This window comes from Nesoenas mayeri (assembly GCF_963082525.1).
Source record: "Nesoenas mayeri genome assembly, chromosome: 1".
NCBI lineage: Eukaryota > Metazoa > Chordata > Aves > Columbiformes > Columbidae > Nesoenas > Nesoenas mayeri.
Window position 1 is genome coordinate 120,296,876 of NC_137541.1, and position 18,461 is coordinate 120,315,336.

An 18,461-nucleotide genomic window follows, 5' to 3' on the forward strand; every position below is an offset into this window, starting at 1 on the left:
TGTGGGAAGTAAAACAATATATCCCTGGTCTCACTATTTCTTTGATGCTACTACAATGTAGCTTCCAAATTCTAGACAATTATAATCCTTTTTACTGCAGCTAGGTTCCCTCCAAGAAAAAAAAAAATAAATCAGAATCAACAAAATATGTGATTGTGAATAATTCCTGTGATTTCAGTGTCATTGTTTACAAATGCTAAAGCTCTGCAGAACGGTCAACACTGAGTTTCTAATGTAAAGCTAAGCCATAGGCGCTGGACTCATCCCACTGCTGAAGTACTTGCTTAAGCCTTTGCTTAACATTCAGCATTTGTTTACAGTTGATGGGAAAATAGGAACTTTATTGTACTGAGGTCTAAAACCACACATTCTGCCATGAAGATATACACGTATTTGCTCAGATCAGATTCAAAGAAATAGGGAGAAAGTAACATTATGCCCTATTCTGGACCTGTTCAGGTTGTCCAAAAGGAAGCACCATGCACACCTGTACTAGCAAGGCAGGGTCCTGGGAAGGACACGGACCTGGCCATATCTGTCCCCACTGCTGGGCTGATGCTTCCCTGCATGTTCAACTTCCTGATGCTTCCTGATGCTTCCCTGATGTTCCCTGCATGTTCCCAGTTGCCTTAGCAGGGCTGACTCTTGCAGAAGGCTTTTGTCAGAATAAAGTTAGAATCCAAGCCAAAAGGCTTTGTAGCACCCCATTCACAGCAAAACCAATACAGTAGTGGTATCTGCTTTTGGTCTCCCATTTCCTGCTGATTTAGTCCTACTTTATTTATATAACTGCACTTGGTAAAATAAACAATCTAGCATCACAAACTAAGAAATCACATGGAATTTTATGGGTATGGCATGACATAATTATAATTATTTCCTCAGGAGAAAACAGTGTTTACCTAATGTTCTCCTTTCATTTTGTATCAATAAAAAGCTGCACAAATTAAAATCTGTCAACAGGCCTCTGTAAAATTTCTGCTCCAGAAGCCATGAATGAAGTTGGGTATCACTGAAGTGTGTGGCAAAGTGGTGTAAGGTTTTGTAAACTCTTTAAGAGAGGGGGAGTTAAAAGCCCCACAAGTGTAGGCGAAGTATGAACTTAGAATGCTCACAAGTAGCTGAGATAAAATAACTCCAGGTAACCTCACTGACATGTCTGTCACAGCCGCACCGGTGCCAATAAGTAGGATCTTAATGCTGATAACCATCAGCTTATGATTTCTAACGTTTTCCAACTCAATGTGATAATGTATCAACAGCTTTCTACTCAAGCACATCTGAGCATCACTCGCTTACACGTTGACACTCATCATCAGGGCAGCTTTGTTTATTTATTCAATTTTCATCAGACTAACGCTGAGCAACCTTAAAAGAACATAGGAGACGGTCTAATTTCCTTGCCAATCCATCCGGATTCGTTGCGAGCGGGCTTCTCGCCGGGAGGCGCGGCAGCCCTGGCGCTGCTGCCGGGCTGGCAGTGACCCCCTCCGGCAGCGAGGGACATCGCCCGCGGGCAGCAGCATGCAGGCAGCAGCAGGCAGGCAAGCTAGCAGGCAGCTTGATGCAGGTAGAGCTCCTCCCCTTGCCTGCCCGAGACACTGGGGTGGGTACAGCAGTTTTTAAGTATTGGCTTTGCCCGTCAGCTTCCGTAGGAGCATATTTTCGGTTTGTAATTGCTGTGCTTGCTGAATCAAGAGAGTCAGCGTTGGGAGGATTTTGGTTCTTTTCACCCAGTTTGTTGTGGGAACAGACCTCACAACCTGCTGCGAGCTGTGGCCCTCGCTTTTTGCCTCTATAGTCAGTCCCCTCCCCTGCATGCTGCCCCCGCTTCCCCTGCTGTGCGTACAGAAATGGGCAAGGTCTCACAGCACCTGGGGGTGCTGGACAACGAGGCATGGAATCTGGCACATGCCTCTCACCGTCCTGCAGCACCCTGAAAGAGCTGAGTAAAAACTGAAATTCTCCCACCTCATCCAGCTTACCTTATCTCATTTTCATATGTAGATCCTGAGGGGGAAAAAAAAAAAAAAAAAAAAAAAAAAAGAAAGGTGTTTTAAGTGCAGGAAAACAAAATGTGAACTACTACAGAGCTTCTTTTAGAGCATGCACTGCATTCCAGCTAACACGGGGGTATCTCTCCTCCCCACTCTCCTCCCCATTTACAAAATTGCACAACATCCCTGTAGAACAGCTTACACAGAAGTCGGAAATGAGGCACACAGCGCTGAACGTGTGCTTCAGCAAAGAACCTCAGCATGGGAACTGCACACCAGTGAAAGCTAATGTGCTCCTGAAAAACACTTGTCCTTTTTAGTTACTGTGAATGGCTGACACTGTGACACTGATTACTTTGGAACTAATTTACAAGAGGAACAGCAAGGTGAAAGCAAGGAGCACCTTAACCAGATCATAGTTAAAAGCAGGATCTGTCTGCTCACACTTCTGTCTACAGGTCTTTGCACAGCACCAGAGGTGACATAACTAGGAGATTTATGTCTAATTTAAGAAACTTTTTAAAGTGCAGATCAATTGTGAGGCTCCACTTACCTTTCTTCTTTAGGCAGCAGCAGCGTACAACAACTGCAATAATAATGATCAGAAGAACAATACCAACAACCGAAAGCACAACTGCAAGTACAATAACCCACGTGCTTCTGCTGTCTTCAATGTAATCATTTTCTGTTAAATTAAATGGAGAAATATTGTACTATCAGAGTGTCAAAACATCCTTTTCAGAATATTTACCTTTTTTTGTGAGAGACTATTAACTGCTTGTTGATTATTTAACAAGGAGTGTCTGTTTTCCAAATGTATTTATGGATGGTGCCCAAGAATTTAAAATGTTTCCATATGCAAATTCTTTATTGCAACTGTAACTTTTATGACAGCTACTTCTCTTCTGAAAACACAGGGCTGCAATTTTCCAACCTGAGGTTTATTTTGTAGGAATGCTGGGCCTCCCAGCATCCTTTGGAGATGTTTGAGGTTGGGGAGAGAAGTTATGATTCAATGTAGATGTCTCTACTTCAGATACTAAGTATCTTGCCTAGCTGCTTTTCTCAGTAGAAAGAAAATAGGTGTTTGGGTTACAATTCATTTGGCCAAATGTGCGTGTGTCCCTTTTGACGAGACTAACAGCTCTGAAAAAGTGTCCATTTCTGCCCACAGACCACAGCAACAGTCTCAGGTGACTAGTACAAGTGGAGATCTCCAGCCTGTAGATACAATTTTCTGATTAATTCCATCCTGGGATTTCTCTCACTGATTTGAACAGGTGTTTGGTATTGGAACATACTTGGTAGGGTACCTATTACCCACTTGAACAGCAGCAAAGAACAAAAACTGTAAAGAGTGGGAGTGTTTGGGAATATGTAGCTACTAACAGATTTTATCTACCATCCTTCTCACAACATTAACTTATTCCTCTGTCTTTGCTGTAATCTACAGTGTTAAATGAGGTGATTTAAAGATAATTCAGTGTCTTGCTGAAATCGGTTGCTATGACCAAACAGTTTTCCTACAGAGCTCCTGCGTGCACAGAATTTTAAAAATATAGCATATTTCCTACGTAGTTGGATGCACAAGAAAGATGTCAGTTCTGATTGTCACATTGTCCTGCCAATTGGTTTTGAACAAGTATTTCAGAATCACCTGATTCGGCTACTGTTGAAAAGCAGCACCAAAACAATATTGACAGTTTCTTTGAAAGAAGTTTCCAATCCAAATTACAGGTGTAAGACACATCCAGACTTGACAAAAAACCCCTTCTGTCACGCTGGGTTTCTAATTGTCGATTAGGCAAAAGCTTAAGTCTAGTATTAACGGAGGAGCTAAACAGACCTGCACAGGCCCATACCTCCAGGCTGGCTGCCACACCAAGGTATTTCGCTCCCTGTCAGGTTCAGGTTACATACCAAAAGAGTACCATGTAAGGAGCTGAAGTGAGAAGGACAGGACACAACACAAATACTCCCAGCACTTCACCATTGTAGTTTTTCCCCATTTTTGGAGGATCCAGAAAGAAAGTGGAGCTGGGACCAGCAGGTGTGAATGCGGGATCTGCCAGTTCAACACATAAGTAGGGGTGCAAGAGAGGCGTACTAAGGCATGAGGACATCAAAACACTTTTAGGCCTTTTAGTAAATCCACAGCAAGTTACATGAGATGCTTAGCATGGATAAAGCACTTTTCTCTATCTATAGGGCCCATCCTCTGTTGCTCTCTGGACCTCTGGGCCCTCCCAAAGCTGCTCCAAAATTTACCTGGGCTAAGTAATATCTGCAGATAAAAAAGATTTTCTGTGGCACATGCTGGTAAGCAAGGAGAAACCAGAGACTGGAAAAAAAGCTGCACATTGCTTCTTGGAGCTTTCTGGCTAACTTACAAAGCAAAGGAAGATCAGGCTCATCTCATCTCATCTTCTGCAGGTCACAGACCAATTAAGTCAACACTGATGCCCAAGAGAGCTTGGGCCCAGCTAAGAGACTGCCTTGAACCTCATTTCCCAATAAATTCTCTGTGAATGCATCTGCCAGGATGACTCTATAGGAGTTCCCAAATCTCAATCAAACATCACTGTGAGTGAGTTAACTCTGAAGGAGGAATGACTGACATAAACATGCATCACCTTGGATGGAATGGTCTAAGATTAAGACTGATCTAGAAGTGCAGGAAGGTAGGATGTTCATTGATCAGGAGAATGCTGGCTGAAGAGAGCTCAGGTTTTTGTTTGCAGTTCTTGCAAATGGACAGGTATTACCTGGAGGAACAGGGAGGAATTTGATTCCTCAAGCTTTGAAGTGAGGGCTGAAATTGATGTTGCAGTAGTTTTGGGAAGGATTCTTTAGACGTTTGAAGCTAGTCATATTCTTTCCTGACAACAGCTAGCTAAGGCTGAGCCTGTATATAAAAAGTCAGACAAGCTTTGAGATTTCAAGTATGATATATATATTATATATCTTCCTCTGTCATATATGCCATGTCTTTGTTTCCTTCTAATAATTTAAAGACTTCATATGCTCACATCCTGACAAATTTTCAGTGTCTGCTCCTGCACAATTATTTTTCCAAAGAGAAATGAATTATGGTCCTTTACAATCATTAATTATATACTAATTGTGCTTCATGACATCTGTTTTTCGCCTCTTCTGATTTACAATGAGTAGCTATGGAAACTGATGGTGGATACCTCAGTACTTCACAAATGAGTAGGCAGGGGAATTTATTAATTTCCTCAGGATAGTTCTATTTTGCTTAGTCAGTAATTAGGATCAATCTGACTACAAGGATGTCAAATTAAGAATGGTGAAATTACCTTTTTCAGCTGCATTAAAAAACAAGTACTTCTGAAAGAGGCTTGTTAATAATGACTCATACTTAAAATACAAGGCACTGTTACTCAACCTCCTCAGTTGTTCGTGTGTCGAAACTTCTATACCAAACCCTTCATCAATCCACTATAAGAATGTCTTTGTATGTGCCACGTTCAACCATTACAGAAGAAAAAAACTGTTCATTAAGAGAAGCTGTCAGCATGATTATAGCAGTTCATGATGCTCACCACATCATGAAAAGAAACAGAGGTTCAAAGACCTACTCTGAACAGAAGACAGCTGAGGATGCATAGACCTATGGCAAAAAAAAAAAAAACACCTCCATATAATCTATACATTTCCTGTACCACAGGATCAGGCTAATAAAAGTGATGTCACTGTAGGCTGGACTGTGTCTCTGTAGGAGGCGGTGTACCTACACTCAGTAACCTCAGCTCCTCTCATGCAATTAGTGCTTCCGATTTAGTTTGTCTTGAATCTCCTCCTACCTGACAGATGAGACACTTGGCTAGTCCCAGCAGAGAAATGTTCCTAAGGACAGTCTGGTATTGTCTCCCTCATCTGCATGAAACACTGCTTACTCACTCTTATTTTGTTACAGTTTGGAAAACAAAAACATTTTTTGTAGGATTCTGTTAGATTGTGAGGCAGATCTGTAGTGATAGTCCCGCTCGCTTTGTTCCATGCTGGCAGTACAAACCAGGTAAAACCATCCTTTTCACAATGAACCTCTTAATACTGTGAATGTGTTAAATTACAGAATTTTACTTTCATAGGATGTCAGTGAGGCCAAAGATCAGCAGCATTACAGAAAATGCTGACAACCTTAGCAAAAATATTTAGGGTTATAAAAGGTCCTGCTAACTGTTCTTGAGAGATTTGACCTACACCCCTGCTTGGATTAAAGCTACCTTGAATTTACTTAAATAAAGGCAATAAAAAGCAACCAAATGCACCATCCAAAGAATTCTACATATGTTGCTGCAGGACTTTTTTTCCCTTCTTCTAAGATGTGAAAGAGACCATGACAGGAAGAGGAAAGCAGGGCCAATGGTTTGTTGATCTCAAGTAGACTTTGGGATAAGGCTCACACATATGAAGATTCTCTTGACAACCTGATTCTTGTTCTGTAATGGGTGAATATACCACGTACGAAGACCTTCTTACAGCAGATAAGGTACACAGTACAGAAGTTCCTACTTTTAAATGCTGCCATCTGCAGTTAAGTGCCAGCCTCAGTGCAGTCCTGGGGATGTTACCACCATACTACAACAGCTCCATCACATCAGGTCACCGCTTACATGAAGAATTTTCCATTTGTACCTGAAGTACTAGTACAGAATCTGTTTCAGGTTGTGTGCAGAAATGGGGAGTAAAACTCAGGCTTTTTTTCCAAGTCAGTGGTAAAACTGATGTTGAATATTATGGAGAGGGGTCTGGCTTTGAGTAAATGTCATGTTAATATGGCATGCATGGCCTAATCAGGGATATTTAAGATCTAAATTCCTTAGATGTTTACTTGATCAAGGAACAAAGGCTGGTTTTCTTAGCAGTGAATCCATAGTAGGAGCCAGTGGCAGATGTACTGCTTCATTTATCTTGCTCAGTCCTAAATTGGACTTCATGGTTCATTAGACTTGTAGCAGTCCTCTCAAATATGTGAATTTTACTCTACCTATGTATCAGGTTGCGACTACTGGGCCTTAGTTCTATCACCTTTGCCTATCTCATGGTATTTATTTGCAAATAAAAGGCTTTTCAAAATAAAACAAAGCAAAACAAAACAAAAAGCACAGTTCTAAGTATAGGCATTACAGTACAGGCACTACAATACAGGAAAAGTACAACAAACATTCACTTACCCATAGTAGAGTTGACAAAAATAACAGTTACAGTTGCATTCTGAGGGTTAGGGAGTGCTTCTATGTCAGCTAAACAAGTCAAAATCTCAGTGTCCACCGGAGTCAAAGTTAGGATGCTCAGGGCATTGTGGAGGCCATTAGATCCTTGACTTTGCTGGGTAACATACCTTGACTTATCAATGAAAGAGTCATTTGTCATCCAGGCAATGTCTGGAGCTGGAGCCCATTCTAAGGCTTCACAAACAATTTCAACTGTTTTGTTCTCTGTTACTGTTAAGGTGCTATTTTTGATGAATAAAGATCCATTAACTGTAGGAGGGAAAAGATGTTTTGTTCCTTCAGAATATTTGGCTGCATTGCTTTCCTGCTGATCATTTTAAATCTTATCTTGCTACCTAGAAATAGCTATGCCTTGAGATATTAAGTCAAAAACAATCATTATTAGCACAGATATACCAGATGCACGAAATAAACATGCAGATATTACAACTTCATGGACACATTGTTTGGCACGTCTAAAGCACAAGTCTCAGGTTTCAGTACCTTTCCAATAAAAAGCAAGAAATTAGACTTTTTAACAATCCTGATATATTTCCAGCTGAAGGACAAAATAATGAAATAACAGTGCTTCTCTGTAAGTTTTAAGTATGGTTGGGTTTTATCAGGAAATGTTTACAAGTAGATGATGAGATGTTCTCATTGCATAAAGCATTTCCTTGACAAAGGCTAGTGTCATGTGGTTAGACCTTGCTTTACTGGCTGCATTCTGTCTCTATTGATGCTTCAGAGAGGAGAAGAGGTCTCATGTACAGGGGCCTGATATGCAGGAACTTTTTGTTCTTTGGAAACTGAGGCTTGCAGCAGCAACTGTATGTAGAATATCACATCATATCTCAAGGGCTTTACTTCTACGTACCATTAAATCAAACTCAAATAAGCTAGACACAGACCAATTCCTGAAGGAGAAAGGAGAGAGATGTGCTCTAAAGACAGCAGAAGGGTCATATAATAAGATGTGCATAGGGGTAATCCATACTGTTTCTAGCCAAAAGAGAATTTTGGAGTGACTACTTCTGGGCCTGATACAGCTTTCAGGCATTTCAGCGCAATCCAATGACAAATAAGAGATGTAACTGGAAAAAGCAAAGGCGATCATAATCTTTGTTAATGGCACTCTGAATGCGACTCTGAAACCTGCTTTGAGAGTAAAATTAAGACAAGGAGGACAGGAGGAAAAGAATGGTAAATGAGAACATGTACTCCTTCACAGGGATAATTTGAGCAATCCATCAGAGGATTCCTTTAAGTGCAGTATAATAAAATAGCTTTCTATTGGTGGCTATACGCACCTTGAACAGAAAGAAATGCAAAGCTGCTCTCATTAGGTTGCTGGGTGCTGCATTCAATTTTTCCAGAATCACTCAGCTGGGTGTTGTGGATGATCAGCTCTGAGGTAAACCCATTGCTGCTGGTATAATTTCGAGAGGTGAAGCGGTCTGATGTTTCAATGGCTCCCTGAGGATTGATGACAGTGAGGACAGGGTTTCCATTGAACAGCCAAATGAGAATTAGCCATCCTACTGACACAGTGCAATTAAACCGGGCATCTGAACCAGCAAGGACTGTTGCATTCTCAGGGCTATTTATGATAGAGTAACAAAAGCCAAGACCTAGAAGGAAGAAAAAAATACAGTCTCTAATTACATATACAATACTGCCACCAAAGGCCTCTGACTTAATTTTTACTGCCAGCAATTTAAGACTAAAAAGCCAGGTGCTCTGGTTCAAATAGAGTGCTGGGGTACTAAGCACTTAGTCATGTATCAGGAAAGGCTGTTGATTCAGTTAAACTGGCACTTCACCTCTGACAGCTGTCAGTACCTGATACTTTCAGGAAAAGATTCTTGCCTCTTGTTCCATAATGCCTGTCAGTAAGTAGTTAAAGCTATGTATGGTGAATGGGAATTACAACTGAGGAATGCTAATCCCACAGCAGTAAGCAGTGGTCAAATGCTACATTGTTATAATGGATCCCCAAGCCAATCATTACAAACCCAGAAGTACACACTTACGTAGTTTAAAAGATCTTAACCAGTTCAGAAATGGAGATGTATAACCTCATCTTTCAGCTCCATCCTATATTACATGGTTTTCTTTAAAGATGCATTTGAATTTTGTCTCTGCTACTCCCACTCCGAAATCACCTGTCTCTCTTCAGTGATTCACTAAAAGGCTGACTCACCACAGAATCACAGAATCACAGAATCACAGAATGTTTGGGATTGGAAGGGACCTCGAAAGATCATCTAGTCCAATCCCCCTGCTGGAGCAGGAACACTTAGATAAGGTTACACAGGAAGGTGTCCAGGCAGGTCTTGAACGCCTCCAGAGTAGGAGACTCCACAACCCCTCTGGGCAGCCTGTTCCAGTGCTCTGGCACTCTCACTGAGAAGAAGTTTCTTCTCAAATTTATGTGGAAACTTTTGTGTTCCGGTTTGCACCCATTACGCCTTGTCCTATCATTGGTTGTCACCGAGAAGAGCCTGGCTCCATTCTCGTGACACTCACCCTTTATATATCTGTAAACATTAACGAGGTCACCCCTCAGTCTCCTCTTCTCCAAGCTAAAGAGACCCAGCTCCCTCAGCCTTTCCTCATAAGAGAGATGCTCCACTCCCTTAATCATCTTTGTTGTCCTGCACTGGACTCTCTCCAGCAGTTCCCTGTCCTTCTTGAACTGAGGGGCTCAGAATTGGACACAATATTCCAGATGTGGTCTCACCAGGGCAGAGTAGAGGAGAAGGAGAACCTCTCTCAATCTACTAACCACCCCCCTTCTAATACACCCCAGAATTTTGCTGAAATAATAAATTTTCACTTTTAGATAGGAAAACACATATATTCTCTAAACTTCAAGTAAATAAAGGAGTGTGTAACTGGTCCCTTTTTCGTAACTTGGATTGCTACTGATTTTTTCCAGCCCCAGCATACACCCTTCTGTGCTTTTTCCCCTATTCATCTGCCCCTTCCCCTATTCCTCACACATGCATCACATACCTACTTATCCCCCTTCTCAGGCTTTCTGTTAACCAAAGCTGCTGTAACTCATGAGGTTTGCTTCCTCAAAAGGTAGTATGAATTTTGGCTGCTATCTTTCAGGACTAAAAGCTCCTTTCTCAGAAGGCATTTTTTTTTCTTTCCTTCCTCAGCAGACCCAGGACCTTCCATTGCCCCCAGAGGAATGAAGGCACAGTTGCTGCCCAGGCAGATGGTGGATCCCTTGCACATGGAAAAGCAGAATCACTCACTTCTACCAAGCAGAAAGCGAAGGAAGGACAAAAGCAGAGACAACCTTTTTCAAAGAAGCAGCTGTGACTTCAGTCCTTGAAATAGCTGGGGGAAATGTTTCGAAGGTGGGCAAATCTTAAACTGTTGTTCAGAGACAGGACATTGTATACCCTAGTCTTCATGAGGGACAAACCGTCACACTGTAAGAACATCCCAAATTAGTTGTTTGGTGTTTTAGGGAACAGGACTTGAGAGAGCAGCTTACCGATGTCTTTCCTGTATTGGGGATCCCAAAACGGTATCCTGTCATGAGCCAGTCACTTTACTAAGTCACTGGACTGGAGGAGGAGGGAGGACTGCCATTGCACACCCTACTATCACTAAGGTCCATCTCAGGGAACCACCTGTGCTCTGCATGCATGCCACTGAGCACAGCTCTTCCTCACCTCCCAGAGCTGCTGTCATCTCTTCACCTGCCTCTAGGCTCAGGTCATCTCCTTTTTGTCCTAGTGCTCATCTGCAACTCACTGTGAGGGAGCTGCTCTTTGATGGAGGCACTGACAGGTTTCAATGGCAGGAGACCTCAGGAACTCTCTAGCCCAACCCTCTGCTCCAAGCAGAGCCATCCTCACAGTTGGGCCATTTGCACAGGGCCTTGTCAAATCAAGTTTGGAGTATCTCCAAAGATGGGGATTTCCAAGGTCCCTGCAGACCAAGCAGTCCTGCCAGTGAGATCCACCTCATCAGTAGGGTTTTCATCACTTACTGGGAAACATTCACGCTGAGGAAGCATCAGGACTGCCAGGGCTACCCTTAATGATTCAGGCCGCAGTCTGCATAATTACAGCAATTACATACTATAGTTCACAGCAATCTAATTAAAACCTCGTGTCTGCGAATTTGGCCTGAATATAAGTGTTTGATTATTTTTCAAGAGAAAGAAAGTCTGAAATGGCCATTACTCGCTTGCCACAAGTATTCAGGACAATGAAGTAATTTTTAAAGGTTTCGTTCAATCTAGGTTTTGTACATTTTAGGCAGTTTATTCATTAGTGGATTAATTATAAATTACTGAAAAATTCATTTTTCATTCAGTCAACAACTGACATTAGAGGGGAGAATATGCTGTACTGTCTCACACAAAAGACATGTTTGATAGTTGTATAATTGGAACCAAAGCCCAATCTCAGTTACAACATTGCAACCAGAGCCTCAGTGAATGCACCCAGGGCATAGGGTCTGTAATCTCATTGCTCCATTGTCAACATCATTTTCTAATTCCCAGCTCACGCTCAGTCCTAGGAAGTGTATATCTAACCAGGTTTGTGTAACGAATTGTTCTTTAATACAAATAGCTCCTCTCTTCCCTCCCACCTGCCACATGTATTTACAGACAAGAACCTTTTCATTCTTTGTTTTGCAGGATTATACAAACCTAGATTTCCCTGGTTCTTTGCATGATATACTATGAGTTATCTCATGTTTACAAAAACCTTTACAAAAATTTTCCACTTTCCTGGGTTATGTTACCACTGCCATGCACCCTCATTCTCCAAAGTATATCTGTGTGTAAGCAATAAATCTTTAAACGAAAAGCAAACTTAACTTCCACTAATAGTTAGTAAATCCAGATAAGATATTATAAAAGACATTTCTGTTCAACTTAAATGGCTCATTTTTTCCAGTAGTGTTTATTCAAAGCTCTCCTCAGACTTGTAAAGGTGAACCAAAATTATTTAAAACATTAAACAACCTGAAGATGAACTCAGCAATCAAATTATGTGCATGCCTTACGACATTGCTTTACAAATAGTTAGCTCAACAAAATGCCTAAAAGCCATTTCCTCCCTTTTCTATTTGTCACTTTTTGAATGTTAGGACCTGGTCACATGCCTGTGGATGACATCATATACAGAGCTATGGGTTTTCTAATGAACATGCACTGATGAAGTGCATTTCAGTGAGACCATTTGTCACATAATATGTCCCTCTTCCCTGATGTTCAACATCCAGTTGTCATGGTTTCTATTCATAACTTACATTTACTGAGGTTGAGACACTGTCCTAAGCTCAAACATGTCTTTGAATTATCTATTTTTTCTTGATTCATATTATAACTAGCCTTCACAAACTACTCCCTTTACATCTGTGGTGTGTATAATATGTTCGTGTGCTGAGATTTTTTATTTTTACACTTTGCTTGAAGTCTTTCTGACTGGTTGAAGTGGACATAAACAGCTACCATGATGACAGACACAGCTACAAACAAACTTCCCTAGAGGTAACACCAAAATGCCTTTAATTGCTTATGGAACAGAAGCTGCAGTACTTACCCACACTGCTCCTCTTAATGCGAACTGATCTCTGTGCTTTTGTAATTTATTTCCCTGCCTGTGAAAACACTGTACTTTTTTAAGCAGCCATGGTTTGCCATGGCTCTGAATAAATGGTGCAACTTTCAGTACACTGCTAGGTGTTAATTAATCATTTGCTATGAGGTCGTGTCTGTGAGTTCCATTTTACTCTTGAAATTTATCCCTAAACATGAATAATCAGTGATCATTTGCTCTAAAAATACATGGCTAATATTGTTTTTGTTTTCTTCAGGCAGTCAGGACAGTATAGGTAGGTACGTATGAGTTATTCCTTCATTTATCTAATATAATATAATCATTTTTTTATCAGTCCATCGGTATAGTAGGATCTACATCTTTTTCCACCAATCATATCTGCTGGAGCAATAGATGGTCTTTCACTGACTTATGTGAGCTGGGAACAGGTCCATCAGCCCTGTATGGGGATCTTATAGGTGCGAGGAGGACTGAGGAGTGGGACATAGCTCAGTCTTGCCTCCCTTTACATCTCAGTAAAGCCCCAGCACAACTGAAAAAGAAGCTTCATGAGCCTTCTACACCAGCTGCCAAAACATTTTTGGTTGTTTAAACTTGGCTTCTTTATCTTTTTGCTCTTTATTTTTTATCCTGCAATAGCACGTGGAGTCCTGAACCAACAGTGCATTATTTTGTCCAACCCGTGTACAAACACTGATAAAGCGACTTGTGTAAGGTCAAAAAGGACATTCATGACAGAAATGGGATCTAAACCCAGTTACTAGTTCCTTAAGCCAGTGCTGTAAGTCCATTTGCTGGACCTTGTTTCTTGCACCAAGGAGAAAATTTTAGTGCTAGTTTCATTTGCATACTGCTTGAAAAAATATCTGGCAGATGGTTGCTTTTAGACAAATTAAGGCCTCAGGCTAGATTGTCATTGCATTTTAGAGGAATTACATGTTCAGCTCTGATCCACTGGTTTAACATCTGCTTTCCCACACACAACCAATACGAAATCTCACCTAGGCAAATATCATCTCTGCTATTAGGCTATCTTCATATGTTGCACTGTCCCTTGTTTTTTGAAGAACAAAGTTGTATGAGGACATTTATTTGAGGTACATCACCAAATGTTTATAAAGCAGTCACTAGTGAAAGTTTGACTAAAATTATAGGTATTTATGGTATTTCAGTTGCTCAGTCCTTCCCAACAGCACGCAGAGTACACACCAACTCCTTTATGAGTTGTTTGTTCCCTCCTCTGTCACACAAATCCACTGTCATATCATTGCAGTTTTGAAGAAATGAAAATGCATTTCATTCCCTGAATGGCGCCTGCACTGAAGGAACCTCACTTGCCAGAGAACTGCTTTGGTCTTTTGTCACTAATGTTTTTACTTCCATGCTTGAACTAACTCTAAAGGATCGCTTTTCATGCTGAAAGTTTCAGCAACAAGGGCATTGGGATGTGCCTACCTTCTTTTCCATCCCTCCTCTCCTTTGATGACTCTTTCTTTCTTCTTTTATAAGAGACCTATTTGGATACAGTGCAGTAAAGGGCAATATGGGCTTATCCTTTAGCCACAATGATTCCTTTTTTATTCAGCCTCATTATCGTATTCCAAAATAATATTTCAAAATAATGTATACATATTGTGTTTCCATAAACGCTGCCTTTTATCTTTCAGTTTTTGCATCCAATCTCTGTCTTCCTCCCTTCCTTCTCTGCTATTTCTGTTTCAATTACTACATTTTTTCCTTATGGTATGTTCTAAATTCCTTTTTCTTTTCACTCATTCTTTATTCTCTTGCTCACTCTACCCTGTCTTCTGTCTTCTCTGCCTCATTGCTGGCCCACTGCTTGAGCAACAGCTCTGCAATAAATTGTTTCGGATTTAGTTGGATTTTTCTTCAGCTCAAGTTTATTTCAAAAACCAATAGCCCTGCAGCTGAGCTTTTTGAACACCAAAATAGGTTAGAGTTTGTCAAAGCCTGCAGAGAATGACTAGTTTGTTTGCTTATGTTAACAGGAGTTTTTTGAATGCTTACAGGATGTTTCTGACAAGTAATACCAGTCTACTGGTATTTGGCAGCACACATTTCCACCCACCAGCACACAAACCTCCCACAGCCCCCAAGTGTGTCTTCCCATCTCTTCTCTCACTCACTGTTTGACAGCTGTCCCCTGTAGCCTCTCCTGGCTTTGTTGCTGGACCACTCCTCTGGTCCTGCACTGTCTCCTGTCTCCAGCAGTGAGGGTCCCCAGGCTGGGAGCACCGCAGCAGCACCACCATGGATGTCCCAGCAGCAGGCTGGGACCCTGCACTGGTCTGCGAGGCTGTCGCTGACAAAGGGTGCCCAGTGCCCACCCAGAAGGATGGGTGTTCAAAGCAGCTGTGCCATGAAGCTGCTGCAGCAGCCCAGCCACACCGCCCACCCTCGCCGCTCCCGACACTGCAAGAGCAGCGATGCCCCTTTCAGGTGCAGCATTTGTCTCTCCACAACAGACTTTTTGTTGTCTGCTTTGGGGTGTGGGCACTCCCATGGCTGCACCACACAGAGCAGGCAGTGCCTGCTACCCCAGTACAGCCCGCAAGCGGGGCAATAAAATGCTCATTGCAGGCATGTTTGACTGGAAGCATTAGTGAAGGGTAGCAGACATCTAAAACAGGTAGTACTCTGCTCTGGATGCTTGAGAAGACAGTATAAGAAACAGAAAAAAATAGAGGGGGCAGGTGCTAAGCTCTTCTCTCTGGTGACCAATGAGAGGACGCGAGGGAATGTCAGAAAGATGTGCCAGGGGAGGTTTAAGTTGGACATGAGGAAAAGGATCTTCCCCCGTAGGGTGGTGGAGCATTGGAACAGCCTCCCCAGGGAGGTGTCACAGCCCCAAGCCTGACAGTGTTCAAGAAGAGACTGGACAACACCCTCAGACACGTGGTGTGAACTGTGGGGTTGTCCTGTGCAGGGACAGGAGTTGGACTCGATGATCCTTGTGGGTCCCTTCCAACTCAAGACATTCTATGGTTCTGTGATTTCCTGTTACATCTTCTTAATGTCCAACAATAAGAGATCTAGGGGCTGCCTGAGCCAGCGGTTGCATCTGTACCTATAGATCTATATTCCATGCTATTTGTTTCTAGCTTTTTTCAGCTTCTTTACAATTTGGTAACCCTTATTTTATTGCATACTGTGATGAAAAGTATAGTCTTTGGTTTGCCTTAAATCTTCTTTCTGATAGTTTTACTGGTTGCCTCTAGTGTTTTTGTTATAACCATTATAACCATTTCTCCATTCAGCTCCACATAATTACTTTAATACATCTTTACTGTTTCTTCCTTTTCAAAGACAGAAAAATATCCCAGTGAAGGCCTTCTCATACCTTCAGTCACCTCTGTAATACTTTATACCATTTGCAGACCTAATGAGTGGAAGGGCTAACAAAACATTTAGTATTCAAGACGCAAGCTTTATATGGATTCATATAATGCCAAGTTTCATTGTATTTCCCTTGCTGAAGAGCGTAAGCAGAGAATTTTTCTCTTTTTCAGCATTTTACTCTCTTTCCCAGAAATGTATTCTATTCCCCCACTAGATATCATCAGTTAAGTGATGCTTTGTGTTAAAAGTTTTCTGCTCCTTTATTACTCACACATTTGGCATCGTGACATTTTATGGCAAATCTTCATAGTCTCTTTTTGGATTTGGTTGCCCTAAGTAGTTCTGCACCACCTGCAAAGTCTGCCACCTCACAGTTCACTCCTCTTCACTAGGTTGTTTAAGAGCTTGTTGAATACCACACATCCCTGTACAATTCCACTGGGAACACCACTCTGCTCAGAAAACACAATGTTTATTCCCTCATTGTGTTTCCTTTCACCAGTTATTAAGCCATGATAATACCTCCCCTCTCATCCCAATCAGCTCTCTCCTTTCAGAGCCTGTTAAAACCCCAGGTAGATAATAATTTAAATATATATATATATATATATATATATATATATATATATATAAAAGAAATCAACCTTGTCTCCAACTAGTCACTTTATATTCACATTTTCTTTGAAGCTCTGCCAGCAAGATACCTTTTATCTGAATTGACTTTGAAACTCAGGCGTGTGAAATGTAAAGTGGAGGCAAACTAGCAAAATGATAATTTGCATATAGTTCTGGAAGCAAAATCAGCTTCTGATATTGAGTTCTCTACAAATGCTCCCTCAAAAGCAGTTCGGAAAAGGCAAGAGGAAGATGAGAACAAGGAGAGGAAGAAATAAGTGGGACATCCCTCACTGCAAGTGAGAGAGGGCAGCCTTCCCATCTCCTCCCCACCCCATCCACTGCTCACCCCTGCACACTGAAGTCCACTCTAAGCCATTAGATCATTCAGGCTTGAAATGCAAACTTAACCATTTCAAACACTAAATAATTCCCCTCTGGGACTGACAGTTCAATCTGATATCACCAGTAACTGCTGTTTACACAGCTTTAAAATCAGTTCACACATTTTGTTCACAGTGGCTCATTTCACAGGTTATGAATGTATCCTACCTGGCAGCGAGGCAGTTAAGATGAGAGGAAGTAAAATGAACTTCAGGAACCTCTCCATTGGAGCATTCTATCCTGGTCCCAAAGGCAGAAAGCCACAAGCAGTCACTGCATACTTGAGAAGAAGCTGAAGAACAGACTGTGTTGAGAAACTCAGTAATGAGCTGCTGCTTTGTGTCCTGTGATAAAATGTGACTTTATGTGACCTATATTACCAACAAGGGGAGAAGATTAAGTGAGGGAGAGTTTGGAAGGAGAGCAATGTCTTTTCTCAAAACAACTGTTTCAAAAGAAGTAGAGGAACTTTCTTGAGCAGAGAAACCTCCCCCTGTGGACCTTACATCTTTCATGTGCTTAGTCCCTCCTGGCTCTTACAACATTACTGCTTCGGGTTTCACTGTGTCAGGGGAGCTCCATCTGCATCATTAAACTTAATAATGAGCAGCTGGGAAAAATAATTCTCTAAGCTGCTTGAAATTCCATGTGTATTGTGGGTGCATCGTCTGTGCTGCTGGTGGCATCCTGGTAAACTAATGAACCCTGTGCTGCACCACTTATTGTCACACAGGGCAACTACACAGGGTGCCAGATGCTCCCCTAGGGTCGAGGGGAGCAAATCTCCATTCAGAGAGATTGTTACCTCCCCCCTGTCCTGGAAAACTGATGCCTCCTGCACCAGGTAGCCTCTGGGACAGGAAGTGTGAGAATATTTCAATGCACTGCTACACCCAAAAAGATAGTTTTGCCATTTTTCTGTGTGCTTAACTCCAAAACTAGGATTCCTGCTCATGTATTTCCAGGGAGAACCTGGTACCATCATTGCTGTAGCAGTCCTGTCAGGCCTCTGCTGCACAGGGGTCACCCCAGTCAGGAGGAGCAGCTCCCGCCACGCTGTTCTCTCCATCCCACCTGCCTTGGGGCAAGGATGAGAAACACCATATCTCCTCCCAGCTCCTCAGACTGAGTGCTGAGAAAACCTTCTACTGCAAAGGGGGACCCCAGAATTATTTCTCTGAACCTGAGAGTGCCTTTTACACCTCAGAATAAAACATCACCTGCACTTGACCATGGTCGGATATAAGATACAGAGCTTGGGTGGG

At 41.9% G+C, this 18,461-nt stretch overlaps 1 protein-coding gene across 1 annotated transcript in view; it reads right to left on the reverse strand.

Annotated features, from left to right (window-relative positions):
- The window catches only part of IGSF5 (immunoglobulin superfamily member 5), a gene marked incomplete at both ends in the record, with an annotated part of 30,230 nt that extends 12,808 nt beyond the window's left edge, over positions 1 to 17,422 (reverse strand). Inside the window, 5 exons of the mRNA XM_080363288.1 lie at positions 1,986 to 2,010; positions 2,551 to 2,682; positions 7,199 to 7,507; positions 8,548 to 8,868; positions 17,365 to 17,422. Of these exons, the coding sequence (XP_080219414.1) occupies positions 1,986 to 2,010; positions 2,551 to 2,682; positions 7,199 to 7,507; positions 8,548 to 8,868; positions 17,365 to 17,422 (845 nt within the window). The remainder of the gene's footprint in view (positions 1 to 1,985; positions 2,011 to 2,550; positions 2,683 to 7,198; positions 7,508 to 8,547; positions 8,869 to 17,364) is intronic.
- Positions 17,423 to 18,461: the final 1,039 nt, after the last annotated feature.